The sequence below is a fragment of the Eucyclogobius newberryi genome, unplaced genomic scaffold (genome assembly GCF_026437365.1).
Source record: "Eucyclogobius newberryi isolate DKJ021-1_F unplaced genomic scaffold, fEucNew1.0.hap1 SCAF_7, whole genome shotgun sequence".
NCBI classification, from domain to species: domain Eukaryota; kingdom Metazoa; phylum Chordata; class Actinopteri; order Gobiiformes; family Gobiidae; genus Eucyclogobius; species Eucyclogobius newberryi.
This window is the reverse complement of record NW_027316389.1, coordinates 23257680-23279017: the sequence shown is the minus strand read 5'-3', so window position 1 is coordinate 23279017 and position 21338 is coordinate 23257680. Positions and strand designations below refer to the sequence as shown.

Genomic DNA, 21338 nt, shown 5'->3' with positions numbered 1-21338 from the left:
TCATTCTATTTTAAAGTTCAGTCTATATTAACTTGATGGCCATTAGAGTTGTTTAATTTTGTGTTTTTAACACAGATCTGGGTTCACTGTTTCGGTTTGTTTCTTGTAGTTTTTCCATTTTTACACCCCCCCCCCCACAAATGCCATTTTATAAATTGCTTTTATTTGTATTTATTCAAAAAATGTGAAATAAATTACTTTGTAACAAATCTTTAGCAAGTTGTGTGTTTTTAATATAGTAGTACACATTTGCAACATTATGATACTCGTCTAGTACGGTCTTCCCTCAACATGCAAACTTTTATTACCACTTTGATGACATTAATGCCTCAACACACATCTGACAATTTCACAAAATGCTTTAAAGGATTTTATTACATTAAATTATTAGAGGCAACATATTTTCTAGTTGTGCCTGAAGAGCTTCATGCCAATCCAGCTCCACAGGTGGAAAAAGACGTAGACTGGGATGGTGACCGGGAGCAGCAGGCTGTAGAAACACACACTGTTACCGCTGGTGCAGCCCTGAGGGAAGTTCTCATCCACCGCCGCAGAGTAAAACAAGCCACACAAGGACAGGAAGGGAACCAGCCCCACCAGCAGAGGCAAGGCTAGCATGGCTCACTCTTAATGGGAATATATAACTCAGAGTATGCCGTTTAAGTCTAGTAGATATGGTGGTTTCTACTCCTGCGTGTGCGTTTCTGGAGTTTTCTGGAGAAGTCTGGCGTCCTGGGGAATCATGTTGGGGATGCCATCAATGACAGGATAGGCAATTCCAAGCTCGTCATTGATCAGCTCATTGGTTTCAGCTTCGTACCTGTAAAGAAAGCAAAATAATAGAGTGAACAAAAATAATTGAAATGAAGACAATTACCCGTTCTGATCCAACTCTGAATTCCATTAAATTATTTATTAAGGAAATAATCATTTCTCATTTTTGTTGTTGCTTGTTTTTTTCAGTCAAAAACCCAACCAAAACATTGCAATATAGAGTATTACAAAACACCAACAAACAAACGTAGTATTTTTTGTGTAGTAAAAGTAAGTGTCAAAAAGAACCAATACCCAGATACAAAAATCGTGGTAAAATGTACAATTGAACCTAAATGCTCACATGAACAAGTATCGATACAAACAATAGGAAGTAGGACAATCTTGGATCGTTTCTGAATACGTTTTTGAGACAAACAACAAAATCAGTATCGAGCTTTTCCTTGCTATCAAAATTAAGTTTGAAATAGTGAAAGTGATGGCAAAAGTATGATTGTATTGAGAAAGCTAAAGCCATTCATACGACACAATAACAGGAAGTGTAGTGCAGTACCTCAGGGGCTTCTTGGACAGAGGGCAGACGAGCACTTCCAGCAGAGACGCGTCAAAAGGCGCAGTGTCCTGAACCGGGTCAGTGAAGTTCCGCACCGGCACCACAGCGGGGCTTATGGCCGGGACACGGAGCGTTTGTCCCACACAACGACGAATAACAACTGTTCCCGACGACAACCTATTCAAAACATGATTAAACATGACCGAAGTTGTCCACCCGACCGCTTGCACCACTTACACAAGCCTTACTTCCTGTTCGGGGGAAATGTGTCCCTTTTAATAGTTCCGCTTCAGAAAATGTACAGCAACTGGGAATTTATTTTACTTTATTATTTTTGATAATATTAACACATCATGCTACATATGTCTTCAGAAAAAAATTAAAGGCCACAGTCACAAAATATTTGCTTTTTATTTATATTTAGTATGTCTATTAAGTGTAGTAAATAGTTTTGTCCAAAGGGTGGCAGTGTTGTGCTATGTAACTTAGCATTTACTTGCGTAGCTTGTTCTGGTTAAATGGAACTTTCGTTTAATTTTATAACCAAATTAATACGTGTATATTAATATAAATCTGATTAGAACATAAACCTATCAGACAAAATATCACCTAAACAGGAATCTGAACCTCATGAATCATTAACATATTAAACATAGGTTTATTGCCATTGTCAATGAACAGAATTCACAAACAAAGGAACTTGCTTTGATGATTTAGCGCAACATAAAACAAAGAACAATGATAAAACAACCTATATAAGTCAAAAAGAAAAACAGTCTAAATAATGAATAAAGAATAAAGTCTAAAGAATAAAGACGTACAACTACAGTAGGTGGCGTTAATGTAACACTTGGATACCAACCGCCATAAAACACCAAAGAAGAAGAATTAATATCGCTATAGGATTAAAAAAAAAAGGGGAGAAAAAAAACCTTGAAATTTTGCAGGACATTCCTTTATGTTCCCTTGATTCTAAAAGTCCATTAGACCTATGCCCTATTTTATACAATAATATCATAATATATACAGAAATAATACAAAGCAGCCTTAAAGGCACACTAAACATAAGCACAAATGGACCAAAGTTGTCAGAGTGAACCAAATTCATGAAAATATCAGTCTCATAACAGCATTTTACAGGCTGCTCAAATAAAGGCTGCATTGCGCCACCTAGAGAGGAAAAAAAAAACTTTTAAATTTTGGCCTACGCTCATGAAATTCGGAACACTGGTAGAGATCAATGAGACAAGTAAAACATATTATTGGAGCATTGCCCTATGACCGACAGGAAGTCAGCCATTTTCAATTCAATCAAAATGCCGCCACCACTTTGACATTTTATTTTCAAAAAAGTACTTGTCCTATGTTTTTTGTCCGATTGAGTTCAAATCAACACTTTCCTCATCTACTGACATTGAAATGTAATAATCATGTTTAAAATATATATATTCTGTGTGGTTTTTGTTTAGCAACCCATCAAAAAATGTCTTTCTCTGATGTTTTTTCAAACCCTCATGCATCAGGCTAAAAAGCTGAAATTGCAAACGCTGGTGTGGCATGAAAAACTACAGAATAAGCACATGGCCACTCACGACCTCCTGCAGTTTACTTAAAAGTTCCAAAAACGTCCGATTGCCACAACATTTGGGGAGATGATTGTATACATAAAAAAAATATTTTGTACCATTTGGTCTCCAGAAACAGGCATATTTCCTATACAAATCCTAACAGACTTGTCAGATCTAAATAGAAAGTCTAAATTCTTTGTGCAAAGAGTGAAGATTGGTCAAATTGCTCGATGGTGGTTCAAAGCCATGGTTTTCTAAACTGAAAACTAAGACTGAAGTTCCTCTACTATTTTGTGGAAGTTCCGCTAACAGAAACACTTCCTGTGACACTCACAAAATAAAGGCCTCTGTGTTTTATTTTGAACAGGTCTGCCAATTTAACAAATATAGACAAACAGCTATGGTCACAAATATGACATGTGCAAATGTGCATAAAACAGATTTATGATATCTTTGGATAATTTACACTATTAAACTAGAGAATGTATCCAATCCAACTTGATTTGTTTAGCACAGAAAAGGCCCAGTCGCCCTAGTTTTTGGGACATAAAGTTAGAACTGGTCCTCAGACCTCAGCAATCGTGCAGGAGTCTAGGGAACAATGAGGTCTGAAATAATACACGGGGGCCATTCCATGATACGCTATCAACTCTAAAATGAATGGGGAGCCAGTGCAGTGAGCGTAAAATAGGTGTAATATGTTCTCCACGACGTGGGTCAGTTAAAAGATGTGCTACAGAACCTTTTTAACGAACTGTAAGCGTGACAGCTTAGCTTGGCTGATACATGTGTCCAGTGCATTACGGTATTCAAGACGTGTAGAGATAAAAGCAAAGATCACCCGCTCCAGGTTGCTAAAAGATAAAACCGATTTAAGTCTAGATAAAATGTGATAAAAAAATAAATAGTTTAGCTCAAAATCTCCATCAATGGTGGTGCACTCGGCTCCTGGGCAGTCGCGGGTAGTGAAAGCTACCATCGCCGCTTGTGGCTTTAAGTTTGGATTGTGGTTGTATTTCGGCCCCCGTCTCCCTGAGCCTGACTGGACATGATTTCCCAGCAGAATACAGTATCTACAATATTAAATATTGTGGTCGAGGCCTGTGCCAAAGTGGAATACGGCTGGAGATATATTGTTCTGAGACTTTCTTGGCAATGTCTCCTACTTGTTTAATCTGTCTCCGTATAATACCTCCCCCTACTCCATTGCACTACAAGACCAGATTTTCAATATGGAGGAGGAGTCCTACAAGTTTGTTGGATCGCTTGAGTAGTGTTTTCCAAGGAGATATCCATCACTTCTGCCACACTTCATGGAGTATTGAGCATGGACATACTAGCAGATTAAAACACCAGTCAACCTTGAAAATAAAAATACGGTAGATATAGACCTCCTAAAAATGTGTTTTATTCATTACTTCTCACAGTATAATATAAAACACTATAAAATATAAGTAAAGCATCATCTGCAACTGAAGACATAGAAGTCAATGGTGAAGCTTTACAAAAATCATCAAACAATCTAATGTTTTCAGGAGCACGCCATCTATTCTAGCCACTTTTATATACAATTTTGACTTAAAGTTTGAATACAGGATTTTGTTTTGCTGATTTGAGAACTGTAGCGACTGTTTTTTAAAATGTGGGTGCACACACTCACCCCCCACCCTCCTGTTCTTTCCAAGAGGCCGCGTGCCATCAAACCTTGTACATGAGCACGCAAAAGCTCCGCTGCTACACGTACGTTTGTTTATTAGCGCGACGGATCGCATCACATCTCTTGTCTCCGCAGATTTTCGTCTCTTCTGAGCCAGCTCCAACACAGTCTTTCTCTGTCATTTTTGTACTTTACACTGAAGGAACTCGCTGCTAGCTTTGCCAAACACACACCGGTATATCAACCACGCATGCGCAGCCAGGGAAACGTGCTGCTAACCAGAATGAGCCTGCAGGTGTGCACTAGCAGGCAGGGAATGATTGACATGTGGGAGAAATACGCTGCTGTCCACGCCAGGAGGAAATGAGACTCCTGGCGTGGATTGGTTACAAAAAGCAACCTTTTAAGCTTAAAGGTGCATCACCTGCTTGTCTCCATGAAGATGTTATGAATCACAGTATGACATTGAACTGTGTGGTACAGTGCCAAAAAGTATGCACCCTTTAACCTGATCTACAAGTAAAGCACCTTCACTTGGATATTGGTGAAATGCAAGTTGAACTAAAATCACTTAAATTGGTAAAACACCATTAACTGAAAAATTAAAATAACATTTTTTAGTAGCACAACCTAAAACATAGGTGGGTCCAAAGTATATTTTTACAGTTATGAAACCCACTTTTTTCATTCAGATTTTATTGAGAGTTTAGGTTGGTTACCAATGCAACTTAAAAAGTTATCAGTATTGTTTAGGTATTGATACTTAAACCTTCACATTTTAAGTTGAATAAAACACATGACATGTTTGTACAACACAGCATGTGGTTCATGGTTGTTTTGCACTGGGATGCACCCAGGAGGTATCCCATACTACATACATATACAGATGCCCCAGCCACCTCAGCGGACCCCTCTCCATGGGGAGGAAAGGGGTATGAGGGGTTGTTACTGAGTTCCACCACCCTAAAAAAATAAAAAGATAAATTAAATAAATAATAAACTGCTTGTTTTTGGTCAAACCAATGACAGAAAAAACCCTGCATTTCTCTGATATTCCTGCACCACCAGTTACTGCCTCGACAGGAGTCGACAGTGAACCTTTGATTTATTCAAACTACCAATGGCATCGTGAGCGAGCAACACTTTGTTTTCATCTATATTGGCCTTTTGTGCTGGATGTGTTGCTGAGTGAGCCTGACAAAAGTCCTTACGGAGCAGAATCTCACAACAACATCCCTAAACTGGTTTTGTCATCCTTTCCCTGACTTTGATTTAACACTAAAACTTCTGAAAAAGTTTTAGGATCCACTGGGGGCTAAGAGCAAATATTATATTGTATATAAAGCATTTGTAAAGGTCCAGTTTACACTTTAGTTTTGTTCACATTTCAAAACTGTATTCAAGTAAGGACAACAATAAGTAGTGGTTCAAGAAATCTAATTTATGATTTAAAGTGAATGTAATTAGCAGGACAAAACATTAAATAATACACACAATCTGATATTTTCAAAAGATGGATCGGAAAAAGGAAAGACAAAATCATATCTGAAGGATATTGTGTTAAAATAATTGAATTAAACATAAATCTTTTGTCAATGACTCACAGTGGGAAGTGTAAACAACACTTTTATTGTATTATTACACTGCAAAAGTATGCAGTCCAAAAACAACTCATAATTTATTCATTTTTGTTCACCATCTGATAAAAGGAAAACTATCAAGCTGCTGGCCATAATAAACAAACCATTTTGAAATGAATCAGGGTCAGTTTTCACAAATAAAAAATTACCTTAAATTTCCAAAAATGTCACTTTTATATGGATTCAGCCTGGAATTATTGACTTTTTTCCAAGGCACAGTTAAACAAGTTAAACAACGTCAGCTTTCAATGTAGATTTATCATCCAAATCCAACCAATTTGTCAATGAAACTCTGATATTCCTCTGTGCAGAGCTTGTTCCTGTGTAAATCAGGCATAAACTATTGAGTCTAAACTTCACAAAGAGTCAATTTGTTTGTTCAGGGGTTCAGAAACAAATTCTAGTCAGGCGGTTTTGGAAAAATCACCCGCAATGATAAGGGGGTATTTACTCAACATGTAACTGAGACAATGTAACTGAGTAAACATGCTTATAGAGTACTTCTATAACACTCTCAAATGGACTCAGTGATTGAACTCCTACAAAGTGACTGACGCACCATTGTTGCCATCATGCAAAGGGTAAAAAAGGTCATTTGTAGAGTACAGGAGTGTGGCCGCTCACTGTTGGCACCAGACAGTTGTGCCGCTCTCAAATGGACTGCTGCTTGTGTGTGATTTATGTAGCCGCTCTTGAGTAAGCATCTCTGAGACTGTAAAAGTCAACATGCCGGCCTCAGTTCCTTCCCATGACTGTCCCTCTGTCCCCCTGCTCGGTCCCCGTGTCCAGCTGCATTTGTGTCCAGGAGAAGAGCGAGGGACTGGCAGAGAGGCCTGTGTGACGGGCTGTTGGCTGTTGGCAGGACATCCGCCGCTCTGTGCCAGGGTTATTACAGCACTAATATCTCTGAGCTTTCTGAGCAGGAGGACAAGCTCTCATCATCCACAGCCATCATCACTAATGCTGCTCAGCACTTCAGCAGCAGCCGCTCTCACTCCGAGCCTGGGACACATTTGGATATTTTGATATTAACTGTATGCTTAACCGTATACTTTGTACCAAAATATTCAATACATACACAGTTGTTAAAATATAGTCATAAATGTAGTGCTTTTTGGTCTAATGCCTAGTAAGGAACTGTATAAAGTAAAAGTGTTAGAAAACTGTCCTAAATAGCTATCATACTGTACCTGTAACCCTACACAGTATTATTTGCATTATTCATGTCTTCTCATTACCACCGACCAAAATAGCATTATTTTGGCAGCTGAAAAAAATACCTGTATACTTGTTTATGTAGCGGTCTTAGATGGAGGTGTCGCTAACCTCAATAAAACAGTTATCATAGAGAAAAATAAATACATTGATTTTAAACAGCCAAACAAACTATAGGGAATTCTTATGTGGTGTATGAGACTCCCTATATTCTCAAAAATATTCATGCAATACCCACGTTTATTTGATTCTTGTAACCAGAAGATTTCACAAGTTCCAAATGTAGTACATGGGAATTCAGAGCGACTATACCTGTGACGCTTTCCTGCTGTGTGGAGGCTTTATCCAATTTGAAACACGAGATTAGGCCTTTCTCTGCCAGGAGAGCTTTCATTGTCATGCTCAGATATTGCTGATATTGCACTTCTGCCTTAATCTGATAATCAGATCCAGCAGGATTCCACTCTCTCTCCCACAGGTCCTGTGTTCACCTAAACCCTGTCGGAGCGCTGCTCATCCTCCTGCTCCTTCATTTCACCATCAAATGTTCCTCATTTTTTGTTTCCTTTGTTGTTCATTTTCTCTAAACACATGCACATTTGCACATAACTGTGTCTTATTTTTCATTAAATATGCACTGTGTTTCTAGTCACCATCACATGAAAATGGTATTGCTTTGAGCTCTTTCATTTATTCAATTACAGCTGTTAATATGGGCACAAAATACTTGGTTTAGTGGAGTCACCATGAAGTATAATCCATTCTGTGGAACAACCAAATTATATACATGTATTTGAATAAAAAGACTATAATTTGATCTCTGATCGTCCTGCTATAAGCCCCAGAAGGCCCTGAAGGATGGGTCCGAATCAGACGCAGAAGACAGAACATTACATTAAAATCAGTGAAAGGTTTCTAAAATGAAATAAAAATTGCTTTAGAGTAAAATTGCTTTCTTTTGCAAAAAGTCATTCACTCAGTTTTTCCAGTGCCATGTTTTGAGCTGAGGCTTAAAATTATGATTTTTTAGGTTTATTTGATTGAATTCTGGCAAACGAACTATTCATTCAAGGTGAATTTTCAACCATTCCATTCCACTTTATCACAAGTTTGAAGATCGGTATAGACAGGAGCCTTAATCAAGTGGACCATTTCTGTCGCTCTGATTGGTTAGTGAGTAGAACAACAGCCAATGAGGCGTGGACAAGGCAATGCTGGGGAACCATTAGAGTTTGTTTCAAGGCTGCAGTTATTACTCAGCTCATGTAAATAGGCCTGCTTCCTTCAATGGACTCCCTTTTCAATTGCCTTAGTGTTATGAGAGGCTTGTTTATGAGCCATAAACTATTCCAAACAATAGAAACAGTATTTACGACTTTACGAGATGACATCCACGGACCGCACATTTTATGGGTTTTATGAAGACCAAGTGCAATGCTGGCTTAAAGCATGATGCACTCATTCATAATGTGTTGGCATGTCAGCAGTGAAAAGGAAGCTCACATTCTGCAGAATTTAGAGCTTCAAAGAAAAATACGGGGTGAATATGTTGTCTTTAGCCGCACAATCATGAAAATCTGGGAAATATAAAAGCAGGCAGAGGATCTGTCCCTCTCCTCACTCACTCACCAGTACTATGGCAGTGTTTCTCAAAAGTGTGGTACCCAAGCTTCCACAGAATATAGTTTTCCATATAGTTTTAGTACAGAAAAAAAAGATATGCCACTCAATTAAACATTTATAGGCTACTTGAGCTCTGTATCTATTTTGTTTAGCACATGAAAAGAACATGAAGTGTGAACATTGACTGCTAATCTTGCAGTTCTTCAGGTTGTTCATATTTCACAGCAGTTTTTACTATTTCACTGCGGTTGACCACAATTTCCCTGTCAGTTATGAAGTGTTTCTGTAAACAATGCAGCGCGAGACGGAGCGGCCTAAACAGTGGCTTTAGTTGGATTGATGTTAGCGCCGCTCAGGGGTCCAGCAGCTCATCCATGTTTCATCATTTCACTCCAGTGCGCCGCACAGAGGAGCACCACTGCCTTTCTCCTCACTGCCTCCTGCAGCTACAGAAAATGAATGGGACCTTAGCAGATGCACTTGGACCACTTCAGATGTATTGATTGTTTGCATGTTCAGTATTCACAACATGGTCAGTACAATGGATGAGACGTGTTGTTAGTCTGTTTACGCTGGTCTTGTGTAGTGTAAAGTGCCCACTGTATAAATATAAAGACTCATTCACTCATTTACTTTGAATTGCATTCTATTACAGATCAAAAAACAAATAGATCTGTGTTCTATTGTACACAATTTTCATTGTGAAATAAGGCTCTTGTTTAGGTGAATGGAAGCCCTTTTTCTTTTTATCACATTTTTGTCATGGGTCTATTGTGTACAATAATCTGAGGAGAAAACTGCAGGTTATTGTTACTGTTCATGAGCTCAAAACCAGCCACAAACATGTGTTTGTTTATGGCAACAGCTTGTCCTTCAAAATTTCAGTAGAAATACTCTTCAGGAATCCAGGCGGTTGGGACCTTATTTTGATTGAGTTATTCTGTAAAGCATCTTCATAACAAACTCTCAGGAGAAATGTTGCTTTTAACTCAAACCAATGAAAGAAGACACAGGAGACAGTTACGGGTTAAAGTTTTACTGTTATAAATATCCCGTTTAAATACACTAATAATAAAATAGTTCAGACATTTGACTTGATAAACAGCTCCCCCAAAATGGAGAGACTGGAGGAGGTCTGCACCTGAGCCACAGCAGAACAGTCCACAGAGGCTCACAGGGCTACACAGTAGCTGATATAAACATCTGCACATCTCTGCTTCAGCAACGCATCACCTCAGCCAGTGGGACAAACACTCAATACAGAACGGCCACATGAATAATGGAGGAGTTTAGGCCTGTTTTGGTCTTCAATTATTAATGACACAGTGAGTTTTTGAATAAATGTAAGATTGATTACAGAGTAGTCGTACTTAATGAGGTTTGTGTCGTTCTTAGATATCTGTAAAAAGTGGAACAGCAGAAATGGGAGTGTCAAATCAGTATAAACTCGCCTTTAAACAGAAAAACAAGTGGATTGAATAGCTTAAGAAGCCTCGTTTCCAACCATGAGTCTGAATTGTATGAAAATGTACTTTACAGTTGTCACCAGGATCCTTTACGGAACCACATGCAGGTTAGAGCAAATAGGCAAAAACTAATTAAAAGTGAGATGATAACACAGCGTACAGACACCATTTTTCAGCAAAGAGGCAAAAATCTAATCTATTGGCAAATGACAATAATCCATGTTTTCCAGCATGTGCAAGCCTTGTGCAATCAATTAATACAGCCAATGTGTGCAAATGATTATCAGAGCAAAATAATATGAAAAGATATTCTACCTATGGCTGAACAGTCTCGTAGTAGTGACGAGGTGCACGTTTTAGACATTTGAGACAAGATTCTGCCATGTTTAAGATATAACAGTAATAGACAAAAATAAGTAAAAATGAGTGACTTGACTTGAGGGTCCCTGAGGACACAAGACCCCAGCCAGTCAGGTCCTGTTACTTGTCACCCATCTGCACTTGGGGTGACATAACCTCTGTGTGTCCATTACTCAGCCTCTGTGCATTCACATCCACATCACAGCACTGGGGGGCAGGAGGAGGGGCTGAACATTTAAGACCCCACAGACAGGCCGGGACCTTTGGGTGCCGTGTCCCATTTGAAGGACGGCCCGTCAGACAGCAAACTCCCATCATCTATCATGCTGTCGGTTGGAGGTCTCGCCACAGATTACAGGTGGCTGCTGCAGCGATCATTTGAGGTTAGATACATGAGACTGCCCAGAGTGACACTGGGACAGGAACTTAACCCTGCACATTTTTCAGGCAAATGATTCTTTCCTGATTTATGAATTGCACATGGCAGGTTCTCAGATTCCAGTTCTGAGTGTTTTTTTGGTGGGATAGTCCCTACGGTAAATGTTTATCATAGTTTTACATCAGTCTAGTGGCAGTTTGTGAAGAAAAGTAGAAAAATAAAAGTGGAAATTTGCAAGATTTGTGTGAGTTGAGTTGCTGAGTTTAAAACTGAAAATGGCCAATTTACACTCAACTGAAACCATTTTCTAATAGTTTAAACATGAATTTAACAAAATAAAAGTATCAGGTAATGTTATTTGTCAATAGGCCTTTTTCACGAAACCGACTGGCTCCTGGATGCCTTAAAAATGCGGAGCTCCACTTCCTGCTCCATTGAGTCCTTATGGAGAATTAGCAGAGTCTGGCTAAAATAAATCAATAATTAATGAACACAAAGCGGAGAGTGAGTTACAGATGGATAATCACTGGCAGCATGTTAAGACCTTTACGTACCAGTGAATACTTCACTTTGGGACATCTATAGGTTTTGAAAAGTATCTTATATTTAGCTTAAGGCTCAACTATGATGCCATGTTTTCAGGCCTAGTGTCCACAAACGGCAGACTTCGTAAAATGTCTCTCTCTTTAATGCCACAAAAATGGGGCATTACGTTAGCAGTGACATTTAGAGGCCCAGAGGAAAGTAAGTAGGACACTTGAATAAGGGCTGAATAGAGTTACCTGGCAGAGTACAGTAAAACTAGAAGTACAATCCTAGCTATTTTCTGTCAGTCGGAGCAGGCTTTTCACTCCCACACACGCAGTTTTACACACTGATCTTTTTAAGCGTGGGCATAAACATTGTCAGATGCAAAAATCTGTTAAATTAGCTGGTTCTGCTTATAAATGTCACTCTTTTCTTGAGAAAAGGGGTATTGCTAAGGGCCACAGGTTTGATTTGTCTGGCAGGAAATGTTTTAGGTTTAGACGATGTCAGTGAATTATGTAAAACATTATGTAACACAAAACTGAGCAAATTCTCACTTCCTTGTGTAATATCCTACCACCTGCCTTTGTGACAGTGAGCTAATACCAAACAACAAGTCATGTTGTCAGGGGCTAAAATGAAGTGTGAGCACAGGGTTTGCAGTACTATGTCAGATCAGAGACATACAGTAAATGCTTTATGTAATGCACATTTTTGTTGCTTTGTGGCAGATTGGTAACTTTAAACCAAACATTTGCAGCCAATAAAATGGAATATGAATCGAAAAGGAGCTTTTGTAAAAAAATGGATGACATTTGATAAATAATTAGTATTCATTGCCGCACGTGAGGTGATTTAGGCCGGCGTGTCATTCTTGCTATGAATTATATTAAGTTAAGTTGTGGTGTAATAAAGTGGTTTGAGAGTTTTAACAAAGGGAATAAAACACCAAATGTCTGCAGATAGTTTCCCACTCAGACCAAGCAACACAACATAGCCTCAACTAGAATTGCCTGATGTCGAAGCAATTTCCAATCATTCCCTTCATTTCTCATGCGATTGAGCAATGATAGAACCTCCTCTTCACAAGCCCCAAAGTCATCCCAGGTTTGTGCAAACGCAATAACCCATAAAACGCTCTTCTCCGCTTTCACTGCCCCATCCTCGGAATCGTTTGGGCCATTTACTCCCTTTTAATTGCGTGCTTTATAGCTAGACCGCATCTGCCTCGAGGTTACTGGTGTAGAACGGTCATTAGTTCAGACCTGACCCAAGAGCTGCTGCGTGTATCATTCAAACTTTAATTACGGTTAATGTCAGATTTTTCCGTGTCTGCTTTTCGGTTGCTGGAGACTCGGGGCAGCAGTGAATAGGGTCCACACTGATGCGTTCACTGTGGCAGGACAGTGAGGATGTTTGTGATGGTCCACCTCTGATTGGTGCAGGCCTGGATGGACAACTGGACTCTGAACTCGGACTGTCGGCTCTCCACCAGCTCCAGACAGTTGAGGGACTCTGTGTTTTGGATAAAGCCACCCTGAAAAAAACAAAAACATTCACATTACATTAGATTAAAAAGCGTTATCTTAAAAGGAGTAAAAAAGTTTTATATTTAGTCCCCACAAATTACCCAAAATAAAGGGTTGTCTATTGTATGAATTATATACAGCTAAAATAACATTTAATTCATATTTATTTTATACATTTTATGCAATAAAAATTCAGATTCACATGAGCCCTATTATTTTAAGTACTGTACACAGATGGAGCTTAAGTATATGCTCTGAATTGGAATAAATAGTGGACAATAAGTGTTCTACAGTTGATTTTTACTATGCAATGTGGTTGTCTTGCACAAGGAGCCAAGGTAATATGCAACAACAAAAAATACATTTATTTTGGCATTTAAATTCAAGAAGGTAAATATATAAAAAAGTGGTTGTAGCGTGAGAGAGTGTTGTTTGTGATACAATGGATAAACTATTGAAGTATAGTTAAATTCCCAACTCACAGTTTGCAATAACCTTTTGGAGGTCACATTTAGTTATTTTTAGAGTAAATGGCACAAAGATATTTTGCTTCACACACACAAGGCAGTCACAGACTTACTATATATTGTGTGAGTTCTACAAGAATGCTTACATCAGCAGATACAACTTGTTTTGACTTTGGCTCCTGGTCTTGGCGTGTGTGTGTGTGTGTGAGATGCGTGTGTGTGTGTGATGTGTGTGTGTGTGTGATGCGTGTGTGTGTGTGATGTGTGTGTGTGTGTGTGTGATGTGTGTGTGTGTGTGTGTGATGCGTGTGTGTGTGTGATGTGTGTGTGTGTGTGTGTGATGCGTGTGTGTGTGTGTGCGATGCGTGTGTGTGTGTGTGATGCGTGTGTGTGTGTGTGTGTGTGTGTGCGATGCGTGTGTGTGTGTGTGATGCGTGTGTGTGTGTGTGTGTGTGATGCGTGTGTGTGTGTGTGTGTGTGCGATGCGTGTGTGTGTGTGATGCGTGTGTGTGTGTGTGTGTGTGTGATGCGTGTGTGTGTGTGTGTGTGTGTGTGCGATGCGTGTGTGTGTGTGATGCGTGTGTGTGATGCGTGTGTGTGTGTGTGTGCGATGCGTGTGTGTGTGTGATGCGTGTGTGTGTGTGTGTGCGATGCGTGTGTGTGATGCGTGTGTGTGTGTGTGTGCGATGCGTGTGTGTGTGTGTGCGATGCGTGTGTGTGTGTGTGTGATGCGTGTGTGTGTGTGTGTGTGTGTTTGAGCTGAAGCAGACTTTATTGACGTAATCCCAACAGTCCACTGATGGCAAGTCGATCGTTCGTCTTTGAGTTGTGCGACCTCCTGAGTGACTTCCACAAGTGTACTTAAAAGTCTGCTGCTTTGGCCTTCTTCCTTCAGTGCAGGCAGAGTTTAAAGACGTGCAGACTTTTCTTTTATTGTGGCGCTCGCTGACAAACACGTGGCTCTGGTCCAGGCTCGTGTCCCGTGCACTACCCGCTAAGGGTCCGTCATTCTGCAGAGTGCACACTTGGACTTCACTATTGATTCCATGCTATTAAGGCCGGAGCACTAGTTAATCAGTCTGTCAGTGAGGCAGCGAGCCGGAGAACAGGCACCCGGAGGAAGAGCAGGGCCCTACACTCAGGCAACAAGTCACCACAAGCACAATCAATGGCACCAACCCAGAGTTATAAGGGACTGTCTGCTGTCAAATGTTTGTTTCCACAGATAATCCTGAAATTTAACAATTAATTTTTCAAATTTCAATGATTTATGTATGTGGATATCTGTTAGAAGACCACTAAAGCGAAGTATGTGTATTATCATTCCCATATCCATTTGAAAGTCACATTTATCGTTAATAGTCAGGTCTTTATCTGAGGCGGCTTCTCAGGGTCATAGGTAGTTGAATATGGTAAAAGATCTCCCCATCAATAATTCACTAATGTCTGTCCACTGCTCCAGTGCTGCCTCCTCGCTCAGCCGCAGCTTCAGTCGCTCATGGTCTTATTTAAGTCTTGCATCCTCATCGTCTTTGAAGTCATTTCAAGCTGTTCTCCAAACTCCAAACTCACCTGCAGCCGCGTGCGGTTCGTGCCCACGTTTCCGCGTGCCTAAGCGCATGGATCTATCATAATATAGTTCCCTCAGTGTACGGGGCAAAATGAAGACGAGAAAGACAGTTCGAGCTGACGCAGAAGTGGACAGAAATCTACGGGAGACGAGAGATGTGATGCGCTCCGTTGCACTAATAAACAAACGCACGCGTGTGTTGTATCAGTCCACACGGGGGAGTGCGCATGCGCACTTCCGCCTGCGTTCTCAAATCGCCGAAAAATCGTCCATTGCGCTTTTAAGATTATTAACTGAGTGAATTATTTCTTGGTAAGAAAAAGATTTCAACATAACTTCACAAAATGTCCTTTAAAGGCTCGATAGCTGAGCTGTTCACAAAGTCCTTGTACAAAACAATTATAAAGAATCCACTATAACCAACTGGTTTTCATGATCATGCAGTTAAAGCTATAAACTGTAAGATATGTACTTCATCTATTAGTGGATTCAGCTGATTTGTAATTCTCACTCACACACATTGCTGATCTACAAAAGAAACAATTTAATACAATAATGGCTCATTACTCTGGACAAGCCTAGTTATTTGTTTCAAACATGGCTGAAGTAATTAATCCACTCTTTTCAACCTCTGTAACTGCTTTGTGATGAAGTAATAGATTACACTAGTTGGAATAGCACACACATGTAGTATCTGTCACGCAGACGCTCCTGGTTTAACTTTGAATCCTGCCTCACTCCAGCAGCAGCTCTCTGGCCTCTGAAGTGCTCTGATGTTGACTTTAGCACATTTCATTTGCCCATACCCAGTAAATCTTTCATCTTTTTGACCCTAAAATAAACTTTCTCATCTCACTTGACTCCTGCCACAAGTTTTCCTCCACAAAGCACTTCTCTCTGATCCCACGGGAGCAGCTCACAAGATCTTTTGGACACAAGTTAAAAGTTTAAATTCTGAATCCTGGCCAAAGCCAAAGCTAAGGCTAATTAAAAAAGCACACTTTCAAACAGCTCTGTTGCCTTGGCAACAGGGGATCACTTTGTTCAGTGGATGCAGCTGGACAGATGTGAAGGGAAAAGACGGAGGAAAATGACCATGATTAAACCTGCAGTAAATGGAGCTGTATGCGACGACCAGTATTGCAGTTTTCAATTCAGGAGAAAACCAAAAACGAACACGATATAAACCTCACGCTCTCTCGGGGTCTGGATGACCCACATGCGTCTGCAGTAGAACGCCCCCCCCCTCCCTCCACAACTTGAAAACGTTTTTTTTGTTTTGTTTGTGTCTTTGTTTTTGTTGCTTAATGTTTAAAAACTCTTAAAGGGTAGCACAAGGAGCAAGTTTCATTAGATTACTGCTCAACCAAGGCATTTTCAGAATTTTCTGTTCAAATGTTTGTGCTGATTTTAAACATAATTTATATAAATCATCCCAGTCAATCCCGGCAATCAAATCCACAACCACAGTTTGAGCCTTAATAAAGATAATTAAGAGAGAATAATTAGTTGAAATACACATAGACCTGTGCTCTGTCACATTCAAAAATGAGTATGTACACAACTCCAATCACAGAGAGACAGAGGAAGAAGAAGCTGGATAAGATCATCAAGAAATCATGCTCTGGACTCACTGCAGGAGGTGGGGGACTGAAGAGTTCTGGTTAAACTCACGTCTATGCTGGAACATGAGTCCCGTCCTCTGCAGGACACTCTGCTCTAGACTGATCCACCCTCGCTGTGTGGAGGAGAATTTTCACAGGTCTGCCTGTGTCAGACTGTACAATAAACACTTCTAACAGCTCGCCCTGTACACGTGTCATCCCATCTTCATGTGCAATACTGTAATATGATGAGAATGATCTCAGCAGGATCTTTTATTCTGTCCATATGCAGCACTGTCCATAATAATAGCCAAAGACAAACTGAAATCTGTAATCTCACTTGGTCAGTTCAATACATTTTAAAAAGTGTGGAGAAATGTTTATGTTTTTCTTGAGAGAGAATTGTTTTTAAAATGTAATATTTTGTGATTTTCTGTACAGTGTTTATTGTGTTGGCTGCTACCTTGGCCAGGTTCCTATTGTAATAATAATAATAAAATGTTCTTGTACTTGTACAAATGTCCGGAATACCATTAAGTCCCATAGTATGAAAGTAGCAAATGCAGAAGTGTGGTACCTGAGAGAAGGCCCAGGTGAGCTTCATGTGCTTATTGGCTGCATAGCGACACTCAAGGAGGCGTGGTTTGTTGTTGACATCAACCAGACACTTGTTGTCATCGTCGTCGATGGTGGGACTGAGCACCCCGAGGTGCAGCTGCTGAGAGCTGGTGTAATACACGTTCTGCACAAGAAACACAGGGTGATATGAATGAATGAAATTAATTTACCATCCACATGCAGTATTTAAAGACAATATTGTGCAATAATATGCAGTAATATACAATGCCATCAAATATTACAGTGTTGCCATTGCCACCCTAATGCAATTTCCTTCCGCTGGTCACTGGAGTGTGCAATACTATGTAAAGCAGCACATTCAGATTTGTTAGATGTGTTTATAGAGTGTAGTTTTTGCATAGGACTAAAAATATCCTCTTTAGCTCCCTGTGCCCTCCCATAACTCAGGTACTTGATAAAAATGCAGTCTTGCAGATGTCAGGCAGCAGTCGCTAAGCAGAGCCTCCTCAGTCATTAGCCAGTTAAAATATACCCTACTTTCTGTGTTTACTTTCCATTTCCCCCTCATCGGCACAATGTGCCAGCAATGTATTTCCTGCTATGAAGTAAACAAACCACTAGCATTTAAAGAGAAAAATAACCCAAAAAAATCAACTAACATAGTAAAACTATACATAGCTGTTCCATATTGGTAATAATCACTGAGAGAACACATGTGCAGGTGAGGAGAAACATGTTGGGGGAGAAACCAATGTGGTTGAAATTAGCATTTCAAACAGAGATGCAAATGTTGTCCCAGTTTAGAGGCATGCAACAACACACCTTCAGTCGTTTCAAATCAGAACAGAGCGAGACGAGAGGCAGGTCCAGGCTGACGCATAATCAAACACACGGTCACAGAGAGCACATCACAGGAAGTCCACAACAAACACAAGAACTCTGTACCATAATGTCCAATTTGACATGCTGCACGTAACAACCATGAAATAACCGTGTGGCTCTTTCACTACTGACTGCAGAAATAAATAAACTGTTCAATGCCGACAGGTGGAAATGGACTCTTTTCATCTGTGTGTATGACTGTATTCAGAAGTCATGGTGAATTTATTTATTTTTTCTTCCATAAAAGCTGTAATAGATGTAATTTCTTTTCAAATTACATGTAAAGGTGTGTCCCTTTAACAATCAGAAAACATAGAATAGAAGCCTGAATATAAACTAAAAACATGTTTACATTTACAAACAATATTTTGTTGTTAATTAATTAGTGACTATATCTTATGTGTGCCAGTGCTGAAGCTAAAAATAATTTCTCTTATCAACCCTTTCTCTTGAATCATTTTTTTTTTCTTCCCAGGTCCACTTACAACCATGGCTAAGATGGTAGAGCTGTTGTCTTATAACAGAAGTAAATAGCTTTGTTTACAACCATTGCCAGACACAAACATCATTCTTACCAGTGATTAAGCTTGTTAATTGTGCATGTTCTAACAGCATAACCTCTCTGGGCTTCTCTAAAAACCACTTGGACATAAGAGTGATTAACTTTGCCTGCTCCTGTCACAGGCCTGCGTGCTGTGGCTCCTCTGTGGTCACGCCGCCATCACTGACTCTAATGGGAGGATTAATGTTGTGAAGATGGCAATCTCCTCAAACACACGTCGGCAGAAAAGGCGCGAGGGCTCCAGGCAACTGCTAATGAGCACCTTCAACGCGTGACATTTTGAGAGGAGCAAAATCTTTCAGGCTTTGTGTAAGCATATGTTTCGCATGTTGTAGAGTTGATGTATTGAACGATGTAGTAGTTTGAACATGAGGTGTGCGAGTGTTTTTGAAGGAGAGGAGGGAAACTTGTTGACTTGACTCGTGAGAAAGTAAACGTGATTTAGATTGGCCTCATTAAACAGCAACAGCGTCATGAAGAGTGAAGGGATTCTGTTTCATGAAAGAGCGCCACGATACTGTACGCTGCAAAAGTATTGACACAATAACTAACTAAACATATTGCCAAGGTCTGACAGAAATGTACTGTTTTTAAAATGAAAACGTTAATGAGGCATTTTAATTCATGATTTTCTTGATTAAGTCTTGATTTAGAATGCTTTTTTCCTGTTTGCTTTTACATTGACACATGCCAAAAAGTTAAAAATGACATTAGAACTAATTCATAATTTTGACTCCAGTGCAGAATACCTTTTTGAAGAATGTTTGCTTATAATTATGCAGGACACGTTCCTGCATAAAAGTGGTGCACGGTGGCAAAGGCGGTTAGCGCTCTTGCCTCCCAAGAAGGAGATCATGGGTTCGATTCCCGGACCAGACCAACATCACATGATCTCTCTGGGTGGAGTTTGCATGTTCTCCCCGTGTTACCGTGGGTTCTCTCCGGGTTCCTAGTGAATGAATGTGAGAGTGAACTGTCTGTAATGTCTATGTCTCTGTGTTTGGCCCTGCGACAAGTTGGCCACTGTCCAGGGTGTACCCCGCCTAAGGCCCAAAGTCACTAGGATAGGCTCCAGTCACCTGTGACCCTGAAAGGGAACAAGCGGTAGAAAAATGATGGATGGACGTTCTGATTTACCAGCTATGATATTGTATGCCTATTTTAAGAATAGATATAGAGTTACAAAACAGCATCAAGATGTTTTTAGGACATGCCACAGAAGCAGTAAAAAGTACTGCTTTTGCTGATGAATGTATGTTTATGCAAAATAACAAATCAATGTCATCTCCATTAGCATGAGACAATCTGACTTTATTCCAATCAGTTTCTTTCGAAAAAATGTGAGCAAAAAACCAGGAGGTTGATAAAGAAAGAGCTAAAAGCAGAACAGGTTTTTATCACAGTAAATGCCCAAACACTTTGTGACTCAGAGGAAAAACTTTTTCCAATGCAATAACGTTCTCCAAGAGCTAGACAATAGCAGTATTGATTGGGTGAGTAGTTAGTACTGTATTAAAGATTTAAAACCTAAGCAGGGAGTTTGTTCAGGCAGAGATAACAGCAGGGAAACTTTAAAACTTTAGACAATTAGCCTGTGTGTTTGTGTGAGGAAGCCAATTACCGAGCTTTGTAAACTCACCTCCAACAACATTGATCTGAGCTGCTAACAGTTTGTCACTGCATATGATGAAAAATAACAACCTATTTATATCTACAAGACTGTTACACCGACTCATATTTACAACATGCTCAACAACAATACAAAATAAACCTATTGAAGTCAGAAACAGCATCACAATTAAACTTACAACTATTTGCTACTCACATATTGACAAATTGATGCCGTAATAGACATAGACATTGTATTGACATCACATTTTCAGTTAGCCCAATGTCATAAATGCTAAATACATAACATGACATTCATTCAAAAGTATTCTGACACTACAGTGTGATAAATGTATTTACCAAACTTATCCGATTGTTCCACGGCTCTCTTGTTTGACATTTGGTTCCAGACTACAAACTATTGGAATATAGAGGATTCTTAAAGTTAGACATTCGGCTTTCGCAATTCTTCTGAAAACATAAATCCATTCAATTTGCGTCACGGGGTTCTCTGTAATCCTCCAAGAGGGCATTTTTCACCTCCACACAAAATCACAATGACACTTGAGACAGATGAAAATAAGGGAGTTGTCAGCTCATCTTTGGCTTCATTAAAAAGCGCTGGTTATAAAAGAGAGACATTGTAGTGTCTGTCATGGCACTGAAGTCATCTATCCTCTCAGTGACTGCGTCTGGAGCCTAATAAAACTAAAACCAGTCAGATTTGAGGGAGAAAGTGCCGTGATTGATGTCAGTACAAAATAATATTAGAAA

General features: G+C 39.7%; 2 protein-coding genes across 4 annotated transcripts in view; both read right to left on the bottom strand.

The window, feature by feature from the left end:
- Window positions 1-369: 369 nt before the first annotated feature.
- Window positions 370-1583, bottom strand: LOC140349419 (phosphatidylinositol N-acetylglucosaminyltransferase subunit Y). Of its 2 annotated transcripts, none has more exons than XM_072435735.1 (2): window positions 1328-1583; window positions 370-820 (listed from the first exon to the last, which is right to left on the bottom strand). In XM_072435735.1, exons 1-2 carry the CDS (start codon window positions 1525-1527, stop codon window positions 685-687), a joined length of 336 nt encoding a protein of 111 aa, XP_072291836.1. In that variant the 5' UTR covers window positions 1528-1583; the 3' UTR covers window positions 370-684. The 2 variants fall into 2 exon arrangements, with proteins under 2 accessions (XP_072291836.1, XP_072291837.1); XM_072435736.1 differs by having other exon boundaries at window positions 1328-1570.
- Window positions 1584-10046: 8463 nt separating this feature from the next.
- Window positions 10047-21338, bottom strand: part of LOC140349582 (polypeptide N-acetylgalactosaminyltransferase 18-like) — a 142097-nt gene continuing 130805 nt past the window's right edge. For both annotated transcript variants that reach the window (XM_072435970.1, XM_072435969.1), the window contains exons 10-11: window positions 17511-17675; window positions 10047-13300 (exon numbers count right to left, since the gene is read on the bottom strand). In XM_072435970.1, coding sequence (XP_072292071.1) covers window positions 13154-13300; window positions 17511-17675 — 312 coding nt within the window. In that variant the 3' untranslated portion in view covers window positions 10047-13153. The remainder of the gene's footprint in view (window positions 13301-17510; window positions 17676-21338) is intronic.